The sequence below is a fragment of the Peromyscus leucopus genome, chromosome 19, assembly GCF_004664715.2.
Source record: "Peromyscus leucopus breed LL Stock chromosome 19, UCI_PerLeu_2.1, whole genome shotgun sequence".
In the NCBI taxonomy this organism is placed as follows: Eukaryota; Metazoa; Chordata; class Mammalia; order Rodentia; family Cricetidae; genus Peromyscus; species Peromyscus leucopus.
In genome coordinates this window covers 23,966,216-23,991,954 of record NC_051079.1, presented here as the reverse complement: position 1 = coordinate 23,991,954, position 25,739 = coordinate 23,966,216, and the positions used below count along the sequence as shown (strand labels likewise).

The 25,739-nt window shown below is 48.3% G+C and overlaps 1 protein-coding gene across 1 annotated transcript; it reads left to right on the top strand.

Moving 5' to 3' along the window:
* The first annotated feature begins 1,276 nt into the window (after window positions 1–1,276).
* On the top strand, window positions 1,277–25,323 carry Gfra3 (GDNF family receptor alpha 3). The gene is made up of 8 exons (XM_028886724.2): window positions 1,277–1,448; window positions 11,382–11,669; window positions 17,022–17,114; window positions 19,037–19,349; window positions 23,525–23,628; window positions 23,805–23,939; window positions 24,324–24,409; window positions 24,624–25,323. The coding sequence occupies exons 1-8, from the start codon at window positions 1,367–1,369 to the stop codon at window positions 24,711–24,713; spliced, it is 1,191 nt and encodes a 396-aa protein (XP_028742557.1). The 5' UTR covers window positions 1,277–1,366; the 3' UTR covers window positions 24,714–25,323.
* Window positions 25,324–25,739: the final 416 nt, after the last annotated feature.

The window sequence follows — 25,739 nt, the reverse complement described above, 5'->3', positions numbered from 1 at the left end:
AAGCCCAGGCCAGACAATTCTCCTTGTTCTCACATTGCCTTCTGGACACTGCAGTTGCTAGCTAGTTTAACCCTGGGACAGCAGCTTGCTCACACACTCTCATCATCTGAAAATGGGCTGGGTAAGTGGTGTTGTCTCCAGTCACTCTCTCCAGTGATTTGGCAGGAGTTGAGGGTGGTTGAGGGCAAGGTCTCCAGTCCAGACTGGTTTGCCTTTCAACTTCTGGTTCTCCTGCTCCCTCCATCTGAGCCCAGAGCCTCGCTCCACCAACCGCGTTACATCTTAGTTCTGGTCGGTGTTTGGTCTGTTTAGCAGGGGCTGAGGGATCTAGGGGTTGGAGTGGGAGGAATATCCTTTCGACTGCTCTCAGAGGTCAAAGGGCTTAATTTTGGATCGGTTCGGTTTATTAAAGCTCCTGAGACCTGCCTGGGGACCATTTTTTCAGAACCTTACCCCTGGAAACACCTTCTCTCTCTCTCTCTCTCTCTCTCTCTCTCTCTCTCTCTCTCTCTCTCTCTCTCTCTCTCTCTCTCACACACACACACACACACACACACACACAACACACACACACACACACACGAAATCAAGATACCTTTGTGATGGTTCAAGATTTCTTGGTTTGGTTTGGCTTTGGATTTGTTTGGGTTTTGTTGTTTTGTTTTTCGAGATGGGGTTTCTCTGTGTAACAGCCCTGGCTGGCCTGGAACTAGCTCTGTAGATCAGGCTGGCCTCGAGCTCACAGAGATCTACCTGCCTCTGTCTTCCAAAATCTGGCATTTAAGGCGTGTGAGACACGGTGTCACTCGCGGGCCCACACAGGTCTGGAACTCACTGTGTAGGTCAGGCTAGAACCAACTCACAGCAATCCTCCAGCTTCCGCCTCCGCGATTTCAGGAGTGAGCCCACACCTGGTTGATTCCAGGGTTGTTACAAGCTTTCATTTGTGGTGGTTATTGTTCCTGGATGGGGAGAGGGGTTCGGAAAGGGAAAAGGTGCTTTGTTTTTGACAAATACTTAGCGGTGGCAGCCTTGCCAGGGCAATTGGCAGCAGACAGATAACAGGGCTGGCCGACTCTAGAGGCTCACGCTGTTGACTCGAAGCGGCCCTATAAGGTCTTGTCCCACTCTGGGTCCGGGAGAAACAGCCGCCCGCCCGAGGCTGCCTGGCGCTTCAGAGTTGGAGGGCGGTGCCCGCGACCCTAGTGGGAGAGTGGCGGCGCCGGGAGGAGGGGCGGGAGGCGGGGTGGGAGGTGCCGGCCGCGGGAGCCCTGCTGGCCGAGTCCCGCGCACCGAGGCAGGGGAGCGCTGCGCCCTGCGCAGGCGGAGCTCCGGGAGAGCGGGCACCCGGCGTCCACGACCCGCCATGGGACGCCCCCGGAGCCCACGACTGCGGCCGCTGGGGGTCCTGCTGCTGGTGCTGTCGCTGTGGCTGCCACTTGGAGCAGGTAAGTGTCGCCAGCGCATTCCCCCAGCCAGAACCCTCTAGGGCTGTAGGGCAGGTGGAGCCTGGAGTGTGGGTAAAGAGTCAGCTAGCTGCCTTGTGTCCTCGCTCTTCTGTCCCTCGAGTCTGGAGGAACCGGAGTAGGCAGCCCAGAGAAGTCCGAAAGGGTCTCGTTTCCAAGCTTCTACACGAGCATGGACTCGTGTAGATGGAGCCCTAGCGAATCCTGGCCACCCGAGCAACTCCTCGGCCCTGGTCCTACTTCTTGCCTCCTTTGAGGTGCATCTAGATCAGTTGTGGGGCAACCCGAAGCCAGGGCACTGCCAAGTCAGCATCCCCAGGAGGAGAGAATCTGATCAGAGGCTGCCATTGGCTCTCAGTGGCCTCCGACTCTTCCTACCGCTTAAAGGAAGCAGAAACTAAAGAATTTGCGTAGACTTGACACAGAATGGGCTTGTAAACTGCTTAGAATTTGCTAACCTCATCACCTGATTGTGTTGTTGAGAATGTTACCACCAACATGCTCTCTTCCTACACAGGGATGTGCTATTTATTTATTTATTTATTTATTTATTTATTTATTTTTGGTTTTCGAGATAAGGTTTCTCTGTGTAGACATGGCTGACCTGGAACTCGTTCTGTAGAGCAGGCTGGCCTCGAACTCACAGAGATCCGCCCGCCTCTGTCTTCTGAATGCTGGGACTGTAGGCGTGCGGCACCCCTGCTGGCTTTTTATTTTAAACAGTCTCATGTAGTAGCCTTGTTCTGGGACTGGCTATGCATAAGAAGATGATCTTGAGTTTCTAATCCTGCTCCCACCTCCCATGTGCCGGGGTTACAGATGTGTGCCACTGCAGCTGGAGTTATCTCCAGTCCCGCCGGGGGCCCACAGCTGCTCAGACCCAAGCAAACACACAGAGAGATTTATATTACTTATAAACAGTTCTTATATCTTAAATCAACCCATTTCTATTAATCTTTAAGTTGCCACGTGGCTTGTGGCTTACCGGTACTTTTACACCTCGCTTCCGCTGTGTCCGGCTGGCGACTCCTGACTCAGCCTTCCTATTCCCAGAATTCTCTTCTCTGCTTGTCCCACCTATACTGTACTTCCTGCCTGGCTACTGGTCATTGGGCGTTTTATTTATCAAATCAATCAGAGCACACATTGGCAGCTTAGAGAAAGACCTCCCGAGCATGCCGCCCCCTCCTGTTTTATGATGCCGGCTAGTGGAGCTCACAGCTCTGCTCCAGCCCCCAGTCTCACTGGATGTAGGGCGTTGTTGTTGTTTGTTTGTGGGTTTTTTTTTCTTGTTTGTATTTTTTTCTTAGACAAGGTCTCCATATGTTGCCTAGCTGACCTGGAACTCCATATAAATGAGGCTGGCCTCAAACTCACAGAAATCCACCTGCCTCTGCCTCCCAAGTCCTGAGATTAAGTCTTTTTTTTTTTTTAGATCCACTTGCTTGATACATTTTTTAATTGAAAATAGGTTTTCTCTCATACTCTGCACCCCAATGACAGTTTCCCCTCCCTCCACTCCTCCCAGTCTCACCTACCTTTCCTCTCCCCCAGACTTACTCCCCCAGTTTCACTTCAGGAAAGAGCAGGCCTCTGAGAGACAACAACCAAAGAGGACAGAACAGGATACAATAAGACAGAGCAAAAGCCCTCATATGGAAACTGGACAAGGCGACCCAGTCAGAGGAAAAGGGGCCCAAGAGCAGGCGAGAGCCAGAGCCGCACCCACTCCCGCTGCTGGGGTCCCACAGAACTGGTGTAGTGAACTTCCTGCCAGGCCATATGGCTTTCCCCCAACAAGGTGCCCAGTACAGTGCCTTCCCCAGAGGATAACTGATCCACAGTAAGTTTTGTGGAATCCTATAACTCAGGGCTGATTTAGAACCATGTCCTTCTACCCCAAGGAAGAGAATCCTAAGGACGGAAGTCCCAGCAAAGAATGATAACGACCTTAGGAAAGAGGAAAAACACTCGGAGTCTCATTGTGGGAGACAACACACACACAAACAAACACAGCCCAGCCTGAGTTGAAGGAATCCTGAGTGAGGCCACACACCACAGAGCTGGCGCTCCAGAAATACAGTGGAGCGGGGCTGATGCTGTAATTCCAGCACTCTCCAGGATCTTGAGTTTGAAGCCAGCCTGGGCTCGATACACAGCAATACCCTGTGTCCACACAAGGTGCAGGTGTGGGGAAGGGGAGCAGTGTGTGTCTGGGGAGACAACTCAAATAGGTGGCATGCTTTCTGTGCAAGCTTGAGGGCCTGCGTTCCAGATCTCCAGGACTTACGTGAAAGCTGGGAGCAGTGGCGCACATCTGTAACACCTGCAGCAGCAGGGTGGGGTGAAGGGGGGTGGAGACAGAGCCTTGCTGGTTAGCCAATCTAGCCAAAATGGTGAGCTCCAGATCTGGTGAGAAGACCTGTCTCAGAAAATGGAGGTGGAGAGCGATAAAGGAAGACACCTACCATGGATCTCTGGCCTCCACAGGCACGTGATGCGCTAACACATTCATGGGCACTCACGCACACATGCATATATGCGCATACAACACATACTAGGAACAAATAGATGAGAAAGGAAAAAAGGGAGAGACTCGTCTGTACAGCATGTCTCCATCCGTAAATCTGGGCAGTAAGAACTCATCAGTCTGACTTGGCTGCCCACCAGGAAACTCTACTAGTTCCAGCATATGTCTGCCTGTTAGGGTCAGAGACAAACATTAAATACCTTCCTCATTAATTGGTGAAGTAGAGTGACAGACAGGTCCATTCCACAGTAACATTTGCAATATTTCCTGCTCAAGTGGCCCTACCAGGGCCTAGGATGTGAGTGTACTTGCCTTGCATCATTCCTAAGGCCCTAGGGTTTAATCCCCAGCACTACATCACATACACACACACACACACACACACACACACACACACACACCCCTCACTGCTGCCCAGTAGCTGCCAAGTGCTGCTGCTGAGCTAACACTAACAGGGAGTTTTTAACAGTTGAGCAGAGAATACCACTGCTCACCCCAAACCAAACAGAAAGGGGGCTTTCCACTCTCAGGGAAGTGGCATCATGGCCTAAAAATCCTTCTAAACTCCGTAGAAAACATGAGCTCGAGGTTCTAACTTAGAGCTAGGCTGGGCAGGCAACATTCCTGATGGTTGTTCTTTTTCTTGGCTCATTCGTCCACCAGTGGGTGTCCATGCAAGGAACCACAGGAGGGAAACCAATGAGGCCTTGTGCCCCACCCCACCCCCCACCCCCCCTCCGCCCAAAGGCCGACAATTAGTCCTTCTCTGATGAACCCAGTTAGAACCGGTTAGAACCGGTACAACGTGCTTAAATGGGCAGCAGCTACTCAACTCTGGGGAACCTTAGAGTGTGCCCACTCTTCTAAGAGAAAGCGCCTGTTTTTTTTTTTTTGTTTGTTTGTTTTTTGTTTTTTTAATTATGTATACAGTGTTCTGTCTGCATGTGTCCCTGCAGGCCAGAAGATGGCACCAGATCTCATTACAGATGGTTGTGAGCCACCATGTGGTTGCTGGGAATTGAACTCAGGACCTATGGAAGAGTAGTCAGTGCTCTTAACCGCTGAGCCATCTCTCCAGCCCCATGGGTTTGTTTTTTTTTTAATTTTCTTCTTGAGCCTGGGTCTCACTATATAGCCATCGCTGGCCTTGAGGTCACAGAGGACACTTGCCTCTACTGCCTGAGTGCCGGGAAAAGGTATGGGCCACCATCCATAGGCTCCATATACCCTGTGGAGCACTGTGCTTTTGTTGTTGTTGTTGTTGTTTGGAGTTTTGGTTTTTTGAGACAGCCATGGCTGTTCTGGAACTCACTCTGTACACCAGGCTGGCCTCCAACTTACAGAGATCCACCTGCCTCTGCCTCCTGAGTTCTGGGATTAAAGGCATGCATCACCATGCCAGGCTTGTCTGGCTTTTAAATAGCCACTCATTACATCTCTAAAAGATTTTCTTTTTTAGGTCAAAGTAGGTAAGGGAAAGTTGGTGTGGTGTAATCTTAGCACTCGTCAGTCTGACAGGGCTGTCCACCGGGAAGCTGCACTTCCCCTAACCTGGGGCTGCATGTTAGGGTCAGAGGTAAACGTTAAACACCTTCCTCATTAGCTAGTAAAGTAGAGTGAACGACAGGTGTACTTGACAAGGACAGCCTGATTTATGCGGTGAGTTCTAGAGCAGTTGGACTACCTAGCAAGCTCTAACCAGTCCTGGCGACCGAGGAAGACTCTGTTTCAAAAATAAGTAATATTAAAAATGAAAGAAAAGAATATAGATCTGTGGTAGCACTTGCCTGACATTCAGTCTCTCATCGTCAGCGCAGAACCTTAGATAAAAAGAAAGAAAAGAAAAGGACTCGGGACATATCAGGGTACGGACCTCTTGCCTAACGTGAGCTAGATTCAGTTTTCCAACACCAGCCAAGAAGAAAAGAAAACAAGTGTGTTAATTAAAGCAAACATCTGTGCCTTGTATCAGTTTATGAGCTTGCCCTGAACTAAGCCCCTGTTTCACAACCCAGGAAGCAACCTCTACTTTTTTTCCCTCTTGAAATTTACATTTGAATCTCTCCAACTTCTTTGTGGCCTGAGAGGCCCTTGAATCCACCAGGCTCAGGCGTGGTCAGCTACCAGCAAAGTGAACGTTTTTGTTTTGGTTTTTTTTTTTTGGTTTTTCGAGACAAGGTTTCTCTGCTTAGCTTTGTGCCTTTCCTGGAACTCACTCTGTAGCCCAGGCGGGCCTTGAAAGAGAACATTTTCTTCACAACTGGTTAGGACTCAACCTTTGGTTTAGTTAAGTGTTTACTTCAGCGACTGCGATGGGACTGAAACCTGGGGCATTTCCCTCAGTCAACCACTAACTCATACTTATTTGTAATAAGCATCTCTTCACACTTTCTAGAATTCCTCAATGTGTTTAAATCCATGTCCCTCATTGGTAAAGGTCTTTTCTTTCTTTATTTTTTCTCTTTGAGATAGTAATGTGCCATAATGTGGTTGCTGGGAATTGAGTACAGGTCCCCTGCAAGAGTGGCCGGTGCTCTTAATCTCTGAGTCAACTCTCTGGCCCCCTTCTTTTTCTTCTCTTAAAAAAAAATTCATTATTTATGTGTATTTGTGTATTATTTGTGTATTTGTGTATTTGTGTATTATTTGTGTATTTGTGTATCTCTCTCTTGCTGTGTGAGTGCAGGTGCCAAGGGAGGCCAGAAGAGGGTGTTGAATGCCTTGGAACTGAAGTTGCAGGCGGTTGTGAGCAGCCTGATGTAGGTGCTGGGAAATGAACTCAGGTCCTCCGGAAGAGCGTAATTCTCTCTAAAGAGCTGAATTATCTCCACAGTGCTTTTCTCCTCCTCATCCCCTCCTCTTCCTCCTCCTCCCCCCCCCCCCCCCCCCCCCCCCCCCCCCCCCCCTCCCTCCTCCTCCCCTTCTTCCTTTTCTTCTTCCTCCTCCTCCCTTTCTTCCTCCTCCTCTTCCTCCTCCCCCTCTCCTACTCCCCTCCTCCTCCTCTTCCTCCTCCTCTTCCTCTTCCTCCCCCTCTCCTACTCCCCTCCTCCTCTTTTTCCCTTCCTATTCTTCCTCCTCCTCTCCTCCCCTCCTCCCCCCCCCCCCCCCCCCCCCCCCCCCCCCCCCCCCCCCCCCCCCCCCCCCCCCCCCTCCCCTCCTCCTCTTCCCCTCCTCTTCTTCCTCCTCCTCTTCCTCCTCCTCCTCTTGCTCCTCCTCTTCTTCCTTCTCCTCTTCCTCCTCCTCCCCTCCCCCTCCTCTCCTCCTCCTCCCCTCCTCCTCTTCCTCCTTCTTTGTCTTCATCTTTTACATTTGTTACTTATTTGGTGTGGTTGGAGGGCACATATGTGGAGGTCAAAGAACAACCTGTAGTATTTCCTCAGGCTTGGTAGAAAAGGTCATCTTGCCAGCCCAGACAAGGCTTCTAAACTGGGCATGGTGGTGCATGCCTGTAATCCCTGTTTTTGGGTGGTAGAGACAGGAGTATCAGAGGTTCAAGGTCATCCTCCACTACATAGAGAGTCTGAGGCAAATCTTGACTACCTAAGGCCCTAGTTCAAAAAACAAACATGAACTTTTAAGTGGTCATGTTGGCTCACACCTGAGGGGATTGTCTCCAGGCCAGCCTGTGCTAGGCTACAGAATAAGACTCTATTTAAAGAAAAGGAAAGAAAGAAAACCACACGGTTAGTGAATGACAGAGTTACTGTCACCTTTCATGGATTTTGCAGTTGACAAATTCCCATCACTATGGATAAATTTCACAAAAATGTAACTGAGCAAAAGAAGCTGTGTCATTCGCAGTGGCTCATACCTGTAATCTCAGCACTGGGGAGTCTGAGGAAGGATGTGCAAGGCCAGCTTGAGCTCCTGGGGTACACTGGGCCATTTAGCAAGAAAAGGAGAAGAAACCCACTCAAAGGGGCTAGAGAGATGCCTCAGTAGGTAAGAGTGATTACTTGATAGGCATGAGGATTTGAATTCAAAGCTCTAACATCCACACTTAAAACAACAACAACAGGGCTGGAGAGATGGCTTAGTGGTTAAGAGCACTGACTGCTCTTCCAAAGGACCTGGGTTCAATTCCCAGCACCTACATGAAAGCTCACAACTGTCTGTAACTCCAGTTTTAGGGGACCTGACACTCATGGAAAAACACCAATGCACATTAAATAAAAATAAATAAAATTGAAAAACAACAGCAACAAAAACAGTCACGGCTGTGTGTACCTATAACCCTGGCATTGTGGGGCAGATTCTGAGAGCTTGATGGTCAACCAGCCTAGCCAAAAAGATGAGCTTTGGTCTAGTGAGAGATCCTGTATCGAGTCAACAAGGCAGAGAACAATAGACAATACATCCTGCTGTGGCTTCTGCATGTGTCTGCATAGGCACAGATACTGCACACAGGCAATACCCATACAAACAGATAAATAAACACATACATAACATCCACACATACATGAATACATACTTGGCAAGATGCAAAAAAAAAAGCACATATTAAGTGATTGAAAATAAAACTGATCTCTGATGTTAGAAATAAGATATTGAGCTGGGCAGTGGTGGCACACTTCAGAGGCAGGAGGATCTCTGTGAGTTTGAGAACAGCCTGGTCTACAGAGCAAGTGCAGGACAGAGGACTACAGAGAAACCATGTCTTGAAAAAACAAACAAACAAACAAACAAAAAACCAAACCAAACCAAAACAACAAAACCCCACTGGTTTTCTTGTAGAAAACTGAAAAAGGACTTCTGGGCCATGGGTAATGTTCAGTTTTACTACTCAGATGCTGGTTACATAGATGTATTCAGTTTGTAAAATTCATTTATCTATACATCTTTCATTTGTGGACTCTTCCTGAATCTTGTTCTTGGGATTATTACTGAGATGGAAAATAGCAAGGCTTGGTAGGTGTGAGGAGAAACTAGAATCTTTGCAGGCTGGTTGTGGAAATCTAAAAAATGTAGCTTCTGTGAAAAACAATTTGGTAGTTTCCCCCCGAAAGTTAAGCATAGCGGGACTGGAGATGTGACTCAGTGGCTAAGGGCATTTTGCTGCTCTGGCAGAGGACCCAATTTTGGTGCTCAGCACCCACAAGGAGGTTCATAACTTTGTCAAACTCTGGTTCCAGGATTTCCAACTCCCTCTTCTGGCCTCCATGGGCACCAGACACACATGTGATGTACATATGTACATGAGGGCAAACATACACATAAAATAAATAAGAAGGTAAATCTGAGGTCTGGCAGGATGGCTCAGTGGGTAAAGACACTTACCATCAAGCCTGACGACCTGAGATCAATTCCTGAGACCTACATGGAGGAAGGAGAGACCCAACTCCTATTGAATACCTTCTGACTTTCACATCTGTGCTATGCATACATGCCCTTCATAAATAAATACATAGAATAAAAAATTTTAAAGGAAGGTAAATTTTGTGTTGTGTGAATTTTACCTTAATAAAAAGTTTTCTAGCTTACAAAAGGGGTTCACTAACCAAGATATCCAGGAGATGTGAGAGAATGGCTTTGGAGGATACAACCATGGAGACCTGAAAGGAGACCTGGCCAAGGAAAATGAGGAACAGACTGTGGGAAGTTGTTGAGGCACCAGGGCTTATTGAACATACATAGCTTAGGGTTCCATTGCTGTGAAGAGACACCATGACCATGGCAACTCTTATAACGGAAAACATTTAATTGGGTCTGGCTTACAGTTTCAGAGGTTTAGCGTATTACCATCATGACATCATGCAGGCAGGCATGGTGCTGAGAAGGAGTGGAGAGTTCTACATCTTGATCCACAGGCAGCAGAAGCAACTCTGAACCACACTGGGTATAGCTTGCGCCTAGGAGACCTCAAAAGCCTGCCCTCACAGTGACACATTTCCTCCAATAAGGCCACACCTCCTCATAGTGCCAGTCCCTGTGGGGGCCATTTTCTTTCACACCACCACAAGTCAGAACATCTAATTTTTAGATTTACTTATTTTATTATTTTATGTATATGAGTGTTTTGCCTGCATGTATGTCTGTGCACCACGTGCATGTCTGGCATTGGAGGAAGTCAGAACAGTGTTGGATCCCTTAGAACTGGAGTTACAGATGGTTGTATGTGGTGATATCTTGCTTTGCTTTAACAAACAAAGCTTGCCTGAATATCAGAGGGTGAAGCTAGGCATCAGTTACCATAGAGGTCTGGAGGTCTGTATAGACAGATAGGAAATGATATGGCTGGGCAGAGAGAAAGGAAGTAATAAGGTGGGGAGGGGACAGGAGCTCCTTTTGGGCTGAGGCTTTTATAGAGGTAAGAACTAGTGGCTGCTGCCCTGCCTCTCTGATCTTTCAGCTTTCACCCCCTAATATCTGACTCTGGGTTTTTATTATTAAGACCAATTAGAATTCACACTTCATCTGGCACCCAATATGGGGTTGGGGTGGCTACCCACCAACTCCATAGTTCCCCAGAGTTTTCTTGAGTGAGAGCAGCAGGAAATATTAGATAGAAAGATTTAGAGTGTGGAGATGAACATAAAATACAAGATAGCCTCGGCTGATCAATTGAGAGATCCCAGTGTAGGTCAGGTAACCATGTGTCTGATTTATTTTTCTTCCCAGTTGAGTTATGACCAACTTTATAGTTCAGAACCCTCTCCAGACTTATCATCTGTGTCTGAATAGGAGAAAAAGTTTCATCTCTTAATCCTGTAAATCCTGAAATTCCTAATCTGTTTTTGTTTTGTTTGTTGGTTTTTGTTTTTGTTTTGAAACAGGGTTTCTCTGTGTAGCTTTGGCTGTCCTGGAACTCACTCTGTAGACCAGGCTGGACTCAAACACAGAGATCCACATGCCTATGCCTCCTGAGTGCCAGGCTAAAGTGTATATATTTTAAAGAAGCACAACAACTCAGGAACAGCTCTCTGATAGATGTTGCTGTTTGCATTGGTCATGGATGTTGTGTGCATGTGTGGGGGGGACTTGAACCTGGGTCCTCTGGAAGGGCAGCCAGTGCTCTTAACTGCTAAGCCATCACTCCAGCACCTTCCACACTTCTTATTTTTTCAAATAATTTTTTTTTTTTTAATGTGCGTTGGTGTTTTGCCTGCATGTATGTCTGTGTGAGGGTGCTGGATCCCCTGGAACTGGAGTTACAGACACTTGTAAGGTGCCATGTGGGTGCTGGGAATTGAACCCGGGTCCTCTGAAAGAGCAGCCAGTGCTCTTAACCGCTGTGCCATCTCTCCAGCCCCCTCCACACCTTTTCTTCAAGCGCTCTGTGATGTCCTAAGATTTCCCATGATTTCATGGCAATCTGCCCTACCTTACCTCCTGATGTAGTATTCCCTGGCAGATCTTGTGGCCTCACTTGATTGCGGTCTTTGCAGGAGACTCCCTTCCCACCGAGAGCAGGTTTGTGAACAGCTGTATCCAGGCCAGAAAGAAATGCCAGGCTGATCCCGCTTGCAAGGCTGCCTACCAACAGCTGGAGTCCTGCAGCTCCAGTTTTAGCACCCAATTACCCTTGGAGGAGTCTTCCATGTCCGCAGACTGCCTGGAGGCAGCGCAGCAACTTAGGAACAGCTCTCTGCTAAGCTGCACGTGCCACCGGCGCATGAAGCACCAAGCTGCCTGCCTGAACATTTACTGGACCGTTCACCCCGCCCGCAGCCTTGGTAAGGCCACTCTCCCGGACCGGACTCAGCTGGGAAGGTGGATTTGGGGAAGTCACTTCTCACTGGTGTAAGACCAGCTGTGTAGTTGATTTTGGAGGGGATGAATGAAGTCTACAAGTGACATCAGTGAGAGATGCGGGGGAAATTTGGCAATTTGGCATTACCTTCTTAGGTAAAACTTCAGACTTTGCCCTCTCCTCTACCTATTTCTACCTTTCTTTTAAAAATATTTTCAGCCTTTTTTTTTTTTTTTTTTTTTTTTTTTTTTGAGTTCGAGGCCAGCCTGGTCCACAGAGCTTGTTCCAGAACAGTCAGGGCTACACAAGAAAACCCTGTCTCAAAAAAACACATAAAAAAATATGCCTGGCGCAGTGGCGCTCACCTTATCCCACACCAGGCAGAGGCTGTGAGCACAGTGCAAAAAAAAAAAAAAAAAAATGTCGAAAAAAAAAAAAAAAAAAAAAGCCGGGCGTGGCGCACGCCTTTAATCCCAGCACTCGGGAGGCAGAGGCAGGAGGATCTCTGTGAGTTCAAGGCCAGCCTGGTCTACAGAGTGAGTTCCAGGAAAGGTGAAAAGCTACACAGAGAAACCCTGTCTCGAAAAACAAAAAAACAAAACAAAACAACAAACAAACAAACAAAAACCCCAACAACTTAGGTTTTCCCTCTATATACTCTCCCTCTGCGCACGCTCTCTTTCTCTGCGTCTCTTTGGCTCTCTCTCTTTCTCTCTCTCTCCTCCTAATAAGCTCTAAAAGGTAAATATATATAATATATATATATATATATGTATTTATTTATTTATTTATTCACATGTGCAGATATGTGTTTGTATGTATGCCAGGGTTCGAGTGTGGAGGTCAGAGGACAGTTTTTTTTGTTTGTTTGTTTGTTTGTTTGTTTTTTTCAAGACAGGGTTTCTCTGTGTAGCCTTGACTGTCCTGGAACTCACTCTGTAGACCAGGCTGGGCTCGAACTCACAGAGATCTGCCTGCCTCTGCCTCCCAGTGCTGGGATCAAAGGTGTGTGCCACCACAGCCTGGCTCAGAGAACAATTTTGTGGAGTTGCTTCTCTTCTTCTACCATGTGGATTCTGGGAATCAAACTGGGGCTGGCAAGCACTTTTAACCGCTGAGCCATCTTGCGGGCCCCTTACGCCCACTTTTCTTACCTGTATCTTCCTCTTCACAAAGCTCTAAGTCAGGGAGAGTCCCAGCCTGAGGAGTTCCTGAAATAGGATATTGAGAGAAAGTGAGGAAAGGGCCTCAACCCACAACAGGTTCGGAACACCACGGGATCTCCTGAATCAGAGGGTGGGAAGTAGCACATCGCTGCAGCTTGTAACAGAAAGGTTTTCATTAACCAGACTGGACGCAGCAAGAGAGAAGGCTCAGAGGGAGCCACGCACAAGATTCACATCTGTCTCTGGATGTAGGGCCCCCCTCCCCCTGCCCCTCCCTCCTCCCCTCCCTCCCACCTCCCTGCTCATCAGCTCGGATTAATTATATAACTAATTTTGGGTTTTTTGAGACAGGCTTCTCTGTGTGGCCTTGGCTGTCCTGGATCTCTCTCTGTAGACCAGGCTAGCCTCAAACTCAGAGATTAGCCTGCCTCTGTCTCCCAAGTGCTGGGACTATGTTGTGATAACAAAAAAGACTTCCATAGGTAAGCACGGAGGCTTGTAATGCCAGCATTGGAGAGACTGAGGTATGAGGATCCCCACAAATTTGAGGCTAGCCTAAGCTAGTGAGACTCTGTCTCAAACAACAAAACAAAAACCAAAAACTTTCATTAAAAAAAAAAAAAAGATCAAAAAGTGCCAGGGAGGTAGCTCAGTCAACCTTGCAAACATAAAGACCTAAGTTTGAGCTCAGAATCCACATTAAAACAAACAAGTGGGCATGTGACATTTGTAATTCCAGTGCCGGGTAAGCAGAAAAATAAACCCCTGGGCTGTGCTGGCCAGACAACCGAGCCTGCTTGGTGAGTCCGAGGCCAGTAAGAAGCCTTGTCTCAAAAACAAACAAACAAACAAACAAACAAAACAAAACGGGGTGGCGAAGGGAGAGGCTGGAGAGTGGTGTCAGTGGTTAAGAGCACTGGCTGCTTTTCCAGAGACCTGAGTTCAATTCCCAGCACCCTGGGGGCAGCTCATGACTGTCTCTAACTCCGGTTCCAGGGCATCTGACACCCTCTTCCGGTACTTGGACACTTTTGAGTTTTGCTCAGGGGTCTTACTATGAAGCTCAGAATGGCCTCAGACCTGTGTCTTCCTGCCCTCAGCCTTTGAGTGTAGAGAACATGGGCATATGTCCTAGCTCATGGAATTTTCTCTGCTGGGTCTGGATCTGGTTCCTCTTGATCTAGAAACCCATACATTGAAAAAGACAAGTCCTATGCCTTCTGTACCTTCGCAGAACACAGACACAAGTCAAAGACACAAATAACCTCAGACGGGAGGCTGGGAGGCACAGGGCACCCCGACTCACGGCTGGTGCTGAAAGGCCCTCTCCCCTAGGAAGAGGGATGTCCCCTGTGCTTTAAGGACGCAGTTGATCTGTGCGTTCTTCTGTAGGACTCTTGGCCCAGCCCTCTGCCAGGTTCTGGCCTTTCTGTTATTCTCTTTGGCCATGTTTAAAATGGGCGCTGCAGCCTCCCTGGGGACTGAGCAATATTCTCAGTCTGCTTCCTGCCTGAAGGATGTTGGGATTTTAAGTCTCATCGTCTCTCTTAATATGGGCTGGTAGCTCTTGGCTGCCTAACACATAATTGCTTTTTATATCTTTGATTTCTGTCATCTCTTGAGCCCAGCAGCCTTTTCCACAACTTAAGACACGTGCTCCCTTCTAGACCTAATTGAAAGTCCCTTGTCAGGCCTCCATGGGAGTCACTGCTTTAATCTATTTTCTTTTCTCCTGAGTATATTAGTCCAATGGCAGGCTTTACTGCTTACCCCCTTCATCAGCCGAGAGATCCCAATGTCGGCCAGGGTAACCATGGGTTTGATTTATTTTTCTTCCCAGTTGAGTTATGACCAACTTTATAGTTCAGAACCCTCTCCAGGCTTATCATCTGTGTCTGAATAGGAGAAAAAGTTGCATCTCTTAATCCTATAAATCCTGAAATTCCTCATCTGTTTTGTTTTGTTTTTTGTTTTTGTTTCGAGACAGGGTTTCTCTGTGTAGCTTTGGCTGTCCTGGAACTCACTCTGTAGACCAGGCTGGCCTCAAATTCAGAGATTCACCAGCCTCTGCTGTTTTGAAAAAAAACGAGAGAGAGAGAGAGAGAGAGAGAGAGAGAGAGAGAGAGAGAGAGAAGAGGAGGAGGAGGAGGAGGAGGAGGAGGAGGAAGGAAGGAAGGAAGGAAGGAAGGAAGGAAGGAAGGAAGGAAGGAAGGAAGGAAGGAAGGAAGGAAGGAAGGAAGGAAGGAAATTACCAGGTTAAACTGCAGTTACAACAAGCCCTCCCCCAGACCACTGGCTTTTCAAAAGGAAAATGTATTTCTTTTCTTTTTTTGTTTTTTCAAGACCAGGTTTCTTTGTGTAGCCCTGGCTGTCCTGGAACTAGCTCTGTACACAGAGATCCATCTGCCTCTGCCTCCCCAAGTGCTGGGATTAAAGGCCTGCGTCACCACTGCCTGGCTGAAAAATGTATTTCTTTGCCCATGTTTTCCATCTGATGCCAGTTTCCATCAGCTGACTTTTTTCTGCCTTTCATCTTCATGGGTGGATCCAGGCTGGTAGAGAGGAGGAGGAGCAGAACCGTGTGATGGTTCTAAAACTCCTGCTCAGATGTGAGTGACATCATTTTAGCTTAAACTCCGTAGGCTGACGCAAGTCACATGGCCAAGCCTGACACCAGTGGGCTGAGCGTGTGTCTTCCTCTCCCAGGGGACATGGAAGTCCCATGGCCACAGGTGGGAGGTGTAGCCCTCCGACAGGGTTGGTGATGGGGCAGAAACGAAGTGGTGATGCCGTCTACAACACTCTTTGTCCTGCTTTCCAGTCTTCATCCTCATCGTTTCTCTTTCCGATCTTCCCCAGAGACATCTTCTGGGGTTCTCCCACTTCCCCCTAGGAACTCCCAGGTCATCCTTTCTTAACGCCCATCCTCTTCTGTTTGTCTGACTTCCATGCTCCTGTAGTCTTCAGGATGCCTTTACAAAGGCCCATTGGGTGCTTACCTCTCTCTTCCAATGTGATTGATTTAGAGACAGGGTCTCATCTACCCAAGCTAGCTTCTAACCTGCTGTGTCGCCAAGGATGACCATGAACTCTTTTTGTTAAAATAATTTATTGATTCTTATTTTATGTACATTGGTGTTTTGCCTGCATATATGTCTGTGTAGGGATGTCAGATCTTGGAGGCTCAGAGAGCTGTGAGCTGCCATGTGGGTGCTGGGAATCGAACCCAGGTCTCCCGGAAGAGCAGTCAGTGCTCTTAACTGCTGACCCAGCCCCAACCATGAACTCTTGATCTGCCTAGCTCCACTTCCTGAATGCTGGTATTACAGGCAGGAGCCACTATGCCCGATTTATTGTTGGTGTTGGGGGTTGAACCCAGGGCTTTGTACATGCCAGGCAAGCATTCTAACTACTGAGCTGCATCCCAGCCCCCAACATTTACTAATTAGTATTTATTGAGCACCTGCCATGCTTATAACCTAGCGAGTGCCCTTCAGAAGCCCACAGCCCCACAGGATGACTGGGAGAGATGTGTTGGTTGTGGGGTCCTTGTGTCTTTCCTTCCTCTGGTTCTCTCATTCTGGTCCAGCTCCGTACCTGGTGTCACTCTGGTATCATGTGTCTCCACAGCCAGTGGTCAAGCCTAGAGCACAGTCCATTGCCGCCCCTTCCCTAATGGCAAGAGAAAGTGAGAAGGCGTCTCTGTGTTTGAGTGTGTGCCCACAGGCAATGTCTATACTTGAGAGCAGAAATTCTGGGATCAGTGTAGATTTTATATCCCGCCCCACCCCCCACCCCCCACCCCTTTATTTGAGACAAGGTCTCACTGTGTAGCTCTGGCTGGCATGAAATGAAACTCACTTAGTATAGGCCAGGCTGGCCTCTCATTCATAGAGATCTGGCTGCCTTGTCCCAGAGTACTGTGAGGAAAGCTGGGTGCCATCATGTCTGCCCCAGTTCCCCTTCTTATTAAGCTAGTGTGAACCTCTCATCCTCAGTTTCTTCCTACCGACTCAGACTTCTAGGAGGGATGAAGTGAGGGGTGCGAGTGAGTGAGTGAGTGTGTGTGTGTGTGTGTGTATGTGCAGCCCGACCCGGCGACTTAAGCCCTCGCTGCTCCCCTTCGAAGTGCTTGCCCTTGACATTCACGTCCTCCCTGTCCTCTCCAGGTGACTACGAGTTAGATGTCTCACCCTATGAAGACACAGTGACCAGCAAACCCTGGAAAATGAATCTCAACAAACTGAGCATGCTCAAACCAGGTGTGGCGGCCAAGCCTGGGGAAAGGGAGGCCGGGCCTGGGCTCTGAGGGGAGGGTGGCCGAGGGGCGCATACACTAAGGGGTTTTGGGGGGAAGGGTTTCTGCCTGCTGTGTCAGGATGGAAGTCTGAGCTGTGGTGCAGCAGTCTAAGTTCACCGAAGTCATTAAAAAGCAACAGTTACTAGGGAAACCTCCAGAGCCCATTAGGGCCGCTGGTCCTCAGGAAGGGTGTGTGGGAGCAGCAGCAGGCCGCAGAAAACATGCTGAAATGGAGTATTTATCCACATTTAAGGTGGCCATGAAAGTAGTTTTTTCAGAACTCCCCAAGGACTAGGAGATTGCTTGTTGTCAACCATTCTAATGGGGTGGGTGAGAAGTTGGGCAGAAAAAAGTAGAAAGCATCTCATTCCCCACAGGGGTCACTCAGGTGGGAACCGTCAATGCAAAAGGCCTGTAAAGTGCATTTTCCCCAGGACAATGAGGCTGTGAACTGGTTGAGAAAGAATACAGAAATGCATGGCCCTAATCCAGGCTCTGGAGAAGTAGAGGCAGGATGATCAGGAGTTCAAGGTCATCCTCAGCTACAAAATGAGTTCTGAGCTAGCCTAGGTTAGGCTACCTATCAAAACAAAAACAAAAACAAAAAAACAAGCCAAACAAACAAAAATCAAAGAATAAGTTCAGGCACTAGTGTTTTTTTTTTGTTGTTGTTGTTTTTTTTTGTTTGTTTGTTTGTTTGTTTGTTTTTTGGTTTTTCGAGACAGGGTTTCTCTGTGTAGCTTTGCGCCTTTCCTGGAACCTGCTTTGGAGACCAGGCTGGCCTCGAACTCACAGAGATCCACCTGGCTCTGCCTCCCGAGTGCTGGGATTAAAGGCGTGCGCCACCACCGCCCGGCTCAGGCACTAGTTTTTAAAATACAAGAAAGATTTATTTTATAGTTGGTTCTTATTTTTAAAATTAGGATTTTTCTTGTTTTGCTATGCAGCCCAGGCTAGCCTTGAGGTTCTGCTCTTTATTTTTCTGCTCCAAGTGCTAGAATTATATGAGTACACTCCTATGCCTGGAAGAATATATGTGTGTGTGTGTGTGTGTGTGTGTGTGTGTGTGTGTGTGTGTTGTTATTGTTAATGCTTTTGTTCTTGTTTTGAGGCAGGATCTCACTATGTAGTCCCGGCTAGCCTGGAAATCACTATTGCTAATCACTCGGGAGGCAGAGGCAGGTGAATTTCTGTGAGTTTTAGGCCAGCCTGATTTCCAGGCCAGCCGGGACTACATAGTGAGATCCTGCCTCAAAACAACTTCCTGAAGTTGTCCTCCGGCTCCCACACATGCTCCACAGCATCTCTCTCTCTCTCTCTCTCTCTCTCTCTCTCTCTCTCTCTCTCTCTCTCTCTCTCTCACACACACACACACACACACACACACACACACACACACACTTAAAAAGAAAAAAAAATACCCCCTCAAAACAAACCAGCAAAACCCTAACAGAATAGAGAGGCCACAGTCAAACCTAAGCAGGGTTTGGTTGCACCGTCCTAATGGTTGGAAAGTTCTCTGGGGTGTTGCAGAGCTTCTGATTGGTGATTCCTACCATCACTGCCTAGGATCAAGGAACCCCTTCTGTTTATTTGAGCTGTCTCCTGCTCGGATGCTAGATAAATGAGTAGGTGTTAGATGTATGTGGGTGGTGATGTTGACGGTGATGATGGTGATGATGACGGTGATGATGATGACTACGACGACCAGACCAGACCAGACGAGGGCAGGGAACCAGATAGAGTTTCTGAGAGAAGTGTCAGGAGTGGATTAATTCAGGACATTCCTTTCTTTCTGGTACCTCAACTACTTGTCACCTCAGGGATTTTGCTGGGCTCCCTCGTGAGACCCAGCCTGGTGACATGGCGCTGCTCTCCCCACAGACTCGGACCTCTGCCTCAAATTCGCTATGATCTGTACTCTTAACGACAAGTGTGACCGCCTGCGCAAGGCCTACGGGGAGGCGTGCTCGGGGTTCCGCTGCCAGCGCCACCTCTGCCTGGCGCAGCTGCGCTCCTTCTTCGAGAAGGCGGCGGAGTCCCATGCCCAGGCCCTGCTGCTGTGCCCCTGCAGGCCCGAGGATGTGGGCTGTGGGGAGCGCCGGCGCAACACCATCGCCCCCAGCTGCGCCCTCCCTTCTGAGGTCCCCAACTGCCTGGAGCTTCGGAGCTTCTGCCGGGCGGACCCTCTCTGCAGGTGCCCAGTGAGGGTGGGCGGGATGGGCAGCGACGTGGCACACCTCTCTATCGGGGTCTGGCTCTCCTTCCGCAAAAGCCGCACTTGATGTCCCAGGACACCGAGAGCCCACTGGCTGTTTTACCTTGGACATTTTGTGAAATCCTCCCTCCTGCCCTTCATTCCGTAGCCCAGGCTGTCCACTACATTATGTAGCCTAAGCTTCCCCCTTGATTTCCTGGGTGCAGGGGATTATAAAGACACCCCCACCGCTCCTGGCCATGACTCTTTTTTTTTATTTTTTCAGACAAGGTCTCATGCAGCCCTGAACTCTTGATCTTCCTTTCTCTTCCTCCTAAATGCCTGGTCAACTTTAGTTCCACAAATTGAGACCCTGCCTAAAAGAAAACAAAAACAAATAAACCCCCTACGTTTATTTATTCATTTATTTAGTGAGGTGAGGGAGGTGGGGTAGTCCTGCAGCCTCCGGAGTCAGAATGCACGTGTGGAGGTCAAAGGTCAACTCTCTCCTTCCACTAAGTAGGTTGTGGATAGAGAGGGAGGAAACTCAGGACTTCAGGTTTGGTAGGAAGTGATTTTATCTCACTAGCTCCAGAAACCCTTTTTCTCTTTCCTTCTTTCTTCCTTTCTTTCTTTCTTTCTTTCTTTCTTTCTTTCTTTCTTTCTTTCTCCTTCTTCCTTTTCTTCTTCTCTTCTCCTTTCTTCTTTCTTCCTTTCTACCTTCCGTCCCTTTCCTTTCTCTCTCTCTCTCTCTCTCTCTCTCTCTCTCTCTCTCTCTCTCTCTCTCTCTCTCTATTTATTCTTGTTTTTGTGAGACAGGGTCTCTCTACATAGTCCTGGCTATCCTGGAACTCACTAGGTAAACCAGGCTGGCCTTGGACTCAGAGATCCTCCTGCCTCTGCCTCCTGAGTGCTGGGAGGCACTGGGATGTAGTGGTTTGCCGCTGCATCCCTGAACTCCTGGGGTGGGGAGGCAGAGGAGGAGGACCTCCAGAGCCTCTGGACCAGGCAGAAGTAGGCCGCTGCAGAACCAAGAAAGATAGCGTCTCAGCCAATGGAAGGTGATGAGAAGTGACTCCTGAAAGGTGCCTTCTCATCCTCATTCACAGACTACGGCTCCCTAGCCACTCCCTATATAAACAAGGAAAGTATTTTTCATTAAAAATTAAAAAAGAAATAAAATTCCAAGCCAGGATAGTGGCTCACATTGAACTCTCAGCATTTGAAGGCCAACGTGGAGAGAGCAGAAATGTAAGAACATCCTCATATACATCGTGAACTTAAGGCCAGCATGGGCTATGTGAGACCTTGTCTTAAAAAAAAACGATAATAGAAATAACTCAAAATCAAGTTCTTAAGGAGCACTAGCATTCACTTGCTCTTCTGCAGAAGGCCGAACACTCCAATCGAGTTAACTCTGACCAGAATCCCATGAGATCTGTAGTGTTAGCCTAGTTTTTACCGAACACTAGACAGAATCTTAGGAGCCTGAGGCAGGAGGATGCTTGAATCCAGGAGTTTAAGACCACCTTGAAAAACACAGTAAGACAATTTCAAAAGACAAAAATTAAAAATGTAATAAGAATGTCTTTACAAAGCCCATTATCATGCATAATTAATATATGCTAATAAAAATAAGTTAAAGCATCACTCAATATTCTGTCACTATTCTGGAGAGCATTCCCTGCCAGACATTTTTCCATCTAGACAACAAAAACAGGCACATCTGTGTCTTGAGTCTTTCATATATGATATGCTTCTCCCCTCCCCTGTGGAGCAGGGTGGGCATGAGTAAGATGTTTCAAAGTCAGGCAGATATAATCTTAACACATAAACACTAGTTTATGTGTCTCCGCTGTAAAGAGCACCCAAGGCTGTTGTAGAGGACCTGAATTCAGTTCCCACATGATGGCTCCAATGGTCGATAACTCCAGTTCCAGGGGATCCAACTCCATCTTCTGGCCTCCATGGGCACCAGGCACACACATGGTGCACATACATACATGCAGGCAAACACTCAGACATATAAAATAAAATAAGTGCATCTTTTTTTTAAAAAAAGCTTGTACTTGGAACTCTGAGTAATAATACTAACATTTCTAGCCACTTCTTACAGACTTGATGCTGCTTTAAATACTTAGTATTTACTTGTCTAAGCTTAGCAAAAAAAAACCTATAAGATGGTTGCTATTACTATTTTGTATCATCCTCAGTTTACAAATGAGCAAATCATAGTAGAAAGAAGTGAAAATAACACACTCGGGGGCAATGGGGAGAAAGTCTGGTTTCTTTTTTCCTTTTCTTACTCTTTTTTTTGTATTGAGATAGGACCTTTCTAGGTAGGCTTGGCTTGTCAGGAACTTCGTAGGTAGACCAGGCTAACCTCAAACTCTCAGAGCTTTGTCTACCTCTGCCTCCTGGGATTAAAGGTGTGTACTACCATGTCAGGTGGAAGTCAGTTTCTAAGTTGGCTTTGGAAGGCAGGCATGTGACTTGGTCTTTAACCATTCTGTGCACCTGTGGTCACTGTTCTAGTAGCCATTACTATCATCTCACACATTTTAAAATGAGTAAAATACTGGCCTTTAAGGGTTCCTAGTTGGGGAGAAGTAATAGGAAAGTAAACAATTCACCTAGCACAAGGCAAAATGTAACACAAACTGAAGAAACAGATACAAGACATACTCAGTTTTAGCACCTAAAGAAAACTGGTGTGCTAGTGTTTTTGGTTTTTTTTAAGATTTACTTATTTTGATTTTATATGTATTTTGTCTTATCTGCATGTATGTATGTGTACCATGTACATGCTTGGTACCCTGGGAGCCAGAAAAGGGCATCTAGTCCTCTAGGATGGAAGTTACAGATGGTTGTGAGCCACCATGTGGGTGTTAAGAATCGAACCCCTGTCCTCTAGAAAAGCAGCCAATGCTCTTGAGTGCTGAGCCGTCTCTCCAGCCCTGGGGATTACATTTAATTACAGTAATTGATGTGGGAGAACCCACCATTGTGAGCAATGCTGTTCCCTGGTCTTGGGATCCCGGACTGAATAAAGAAGGAGAGAGTGAGCTAAATACAAGCATGCATCATCCATCCTCTCCTCCCCTGCTCTGTGGGCGTGACTGGCCACTTCAAGCTCCTGCTGCCGTGGCTTCCTTGCTCTGTTGGATTGTAACCTGGAGCTGTGAGCTAAAATAAAATCCCCAAATTTATCGCAACAGAAAGAGAGACTAAGGTGACCATCTCACCTAATGTAGGATGAATGTTAATAATCAGAGTATCTGGCGTTCGCTAAACCCATAACGAGTGCCAGGTTCTATGCCGAATGCAATTTATGCCTTCTGTTTCATCCTCGTGATGGTAATGCTGTGGTCCTCTCTGTTTTACGGTCAAGGAAACTTGAAGGAAGCTGTAACTGATCATGTGACTAGGGACTATGGCGCGCACATTCATAGTGATGGGCTGTGGGGCTCTGGGAGAGGTAACTGAATTGTGATGGAGGTAGTCCTGAAGGCAGAAGGGGAGGGAGCATGAGGACAGGCGTGGGCAGCTGGAGGGCAGTGAGGGTCAAGTCCAGATCTGTAGCACGCTTTTTCTTTTGAGCCACCAACGAGCTCCCAAATCACGACACAGAGACTTACTGTTAGTTTTGAATGCTCGGCCTAGCTTAGGCTCGTTTCTGGCTAGCTTTTTTTTTTTTTTTAACTTAAATTAACCTGTTTCTCTTTGTCTGCCTTTTGTTTTTTACTTTTCTTTGTACCTCTTGCTTTCACTGCTTCTTGTGTCTGTCTGTCTGGCTTCTGGCCCCGGGCATGTCCCTCTCTTTCTCCTCATTCTCTTCTTTCTTCCCCCTTCTCTCTCTTCCTTCTCCTATTTATTCTCTCTGCCCACCAGCCCCGCCTGTCTCTCTACTGCCTGGCTATCGGCTCTTCGGCTCTTTCTTTTTAGGCAGGAAGGCAAAACAAACGCAGCACATCTTTACATAATCAAACAAATGCAGCATAAACAAAAGTAACACGCCTTTACACAGTTAAAGTCATATTCCACCGCGTGAACAAAGGTAACACGTCTTTACATAGTTAAATAGTATTCCACAACTCGGATCCTCAGTGGGGACCCTGGAAACTTCCACAACTCGGATCCTCAGTGGGGACCCTGGAAACTTCCTTTTCTTCCAGATCACGCCTGATGGACTTCCAGACCCACTGCCATCCTATGGACATCCTGGGGACTTGTACAACTGAGCAGTCCAGATGTCTGCGGGCCTACATGGGGCTGATTGGTGAGGCTGGGGCATGTGTGGGAATCCTTAGCGCGGTCAGCTCTGAGGTGTAAGTGCACTGGAGACAGCACCCAGCATGGTGCTGAGGTCCTGAGACAGGTGGGAGAAGATGGAGGCCGAAGTTGGAACTTGTCTAGCCACTGACCACCACCCCCCTTCCTCTCTTCACCCACCAGGGACTGCCATGACCCCTAACTTCATCAGCAAGGTCAATGCCAGTGTTGCCTTAAGCTGCACCTGCCGAGGCAGTGGCAACCTGCAGGACGAGTGTGAACAGCTGGAAAGGTCGTTCTCCCAGAACCCCTGCCTCAGTGCGTATGTTCCTCTTACACCCAGCCCCTGGAGCCAGGTCATACTGGCAGAGAGAGGAAGGGTCGGCTGTGGGGCCCACTCTTTGGGTCCTGTCTATCTTTTTAGTCAGAGCATCCCTCTTCTGGGCTTCGCCCTCTAGCCTTCCAATGAAGCCGTCCTCCCTCCTCCCTCCCCCCACTCCCAGAATGACCTCCATGCTGCCTGTTCAACCTGCCTAGGCCCCATGAACTTGACCAAGCAAGCAGAATGAGTCAGAATGTCCTCCCGCTTCCTACCCACCTGTCCACTGTATTCCAGGGACCCACGGCATTCCCCTTCTTGCTTTGGGAGTCAGAGAAACTTCCCGGCACCTTGCTCCAATCTCCTTTTTCTCCTGTACCTAGCGGAGGCCATTGCAGCTAAGATGCATTTCCACAGACAACTCTTCTCCCAGGACTGGGACGGCTCGACCTTTTCTGTGATGCAGGAGGTAAGACTTCCTCGGTCATGTAGGTCAAGATTATGACTGCACCAGTCGGAGGAAATGCAGGCCAGGCGGACAAAGGGACAAGGTGGGAGAGATGCCATCAACAATATAGACCTGTGATGCACACAGGTCCCGGGAAGGGGAAGGTCACGTGACTGAGGCTTAGGCGATGAAGGGAGACGTCCTCTGGGCTGACTCTATTCCGTTTCTTCCACAGAACCATAGCCCGGCTCCGAGACCCCAGCCCAGGCTGCCCGTTCTTTCTTTCTTCGTGCTTACCTTGGTTCTGCTTCAACCCCTCTGGTAGCTGGGCTTCCTCAGGGACTTGCAGCCTGTTACGGGCGAGAAAACGACAGCCTCTGGAAGAAGATGCAGTGAGCAACACCACAACCCTGGACCCCAGCAGGCATCCCGCCTGGCACGTCCTGTCTGCTCCGGAGGAGGGCTTGGGAGAAGCCGGGGCCTGTGACCTTCGGATCCTGACTGGCTGGTTTTCAAACCTCCCTTACCCCTTCCTTCATCTGTCTCCGGCCGTCCCTCCTTAGGACTTTGTCACCCCCGTTTGGCCATAGATTCTGGTGGTGATTTGCTTCCCCACCCCCCACCCTTCTTCCTGTTTCCCAGGATCGCCCGCCCAGAGCCTAACCGATCAGTCATCCCCTGTTGCATTCTTCAGGAAGGCAGGGCTGAGGGTTCCGAGGCAGCTGAGGAAGGCATTCCCTTTGTGAGGAAGGCTTGTGTTCCCGTCCCCTCAGCCCCTCTGAATGGAAGGTGAGAGCCCGCGGTCTACACTGCCCTGCCCTGCGATCCTGAACACTGGGGCATCAAGAGCTGAAGCCTTTGGGTCTTGCTTAGCGCCTACTACTGTCCCCAAGTCCCCAGCCCCTTGGATCATGATTAAACGTTTTGACCTGAAACTCTGATCTTTATCCATTTTCTTAAATTGGAAGTTTATATAAGATTAGTGGTATGTCTCGTACGCGAGGGCACTGATAGGGTGATGAGGAGACACAGGAGCCCTACTGCTAACTGCTGGATGGCGTCAGACAAGCCTCTCAGCCTCGCTTGCCACAGAGGTGGAAGAAAAATAGTATGATACAAGGTGGTACCCATCCCAACTCTGGGTGATTCTGGGATCCTGCCTAGAGATGGAAGAAAAATAGTATGATATAAGGTGGTACCCATCCCAACTCTGGGTGATTCTGGGATCCTGCCTAGACTCTACCACTGCTGCTGAGGCCCTCAGTCAGCCACACCATTTATTGAGCCCTCTGAGACACTGATCTGTTCCAGATCATTACAGGCCCAGCAGAAAGCAGAGGCTGTTCTCGCT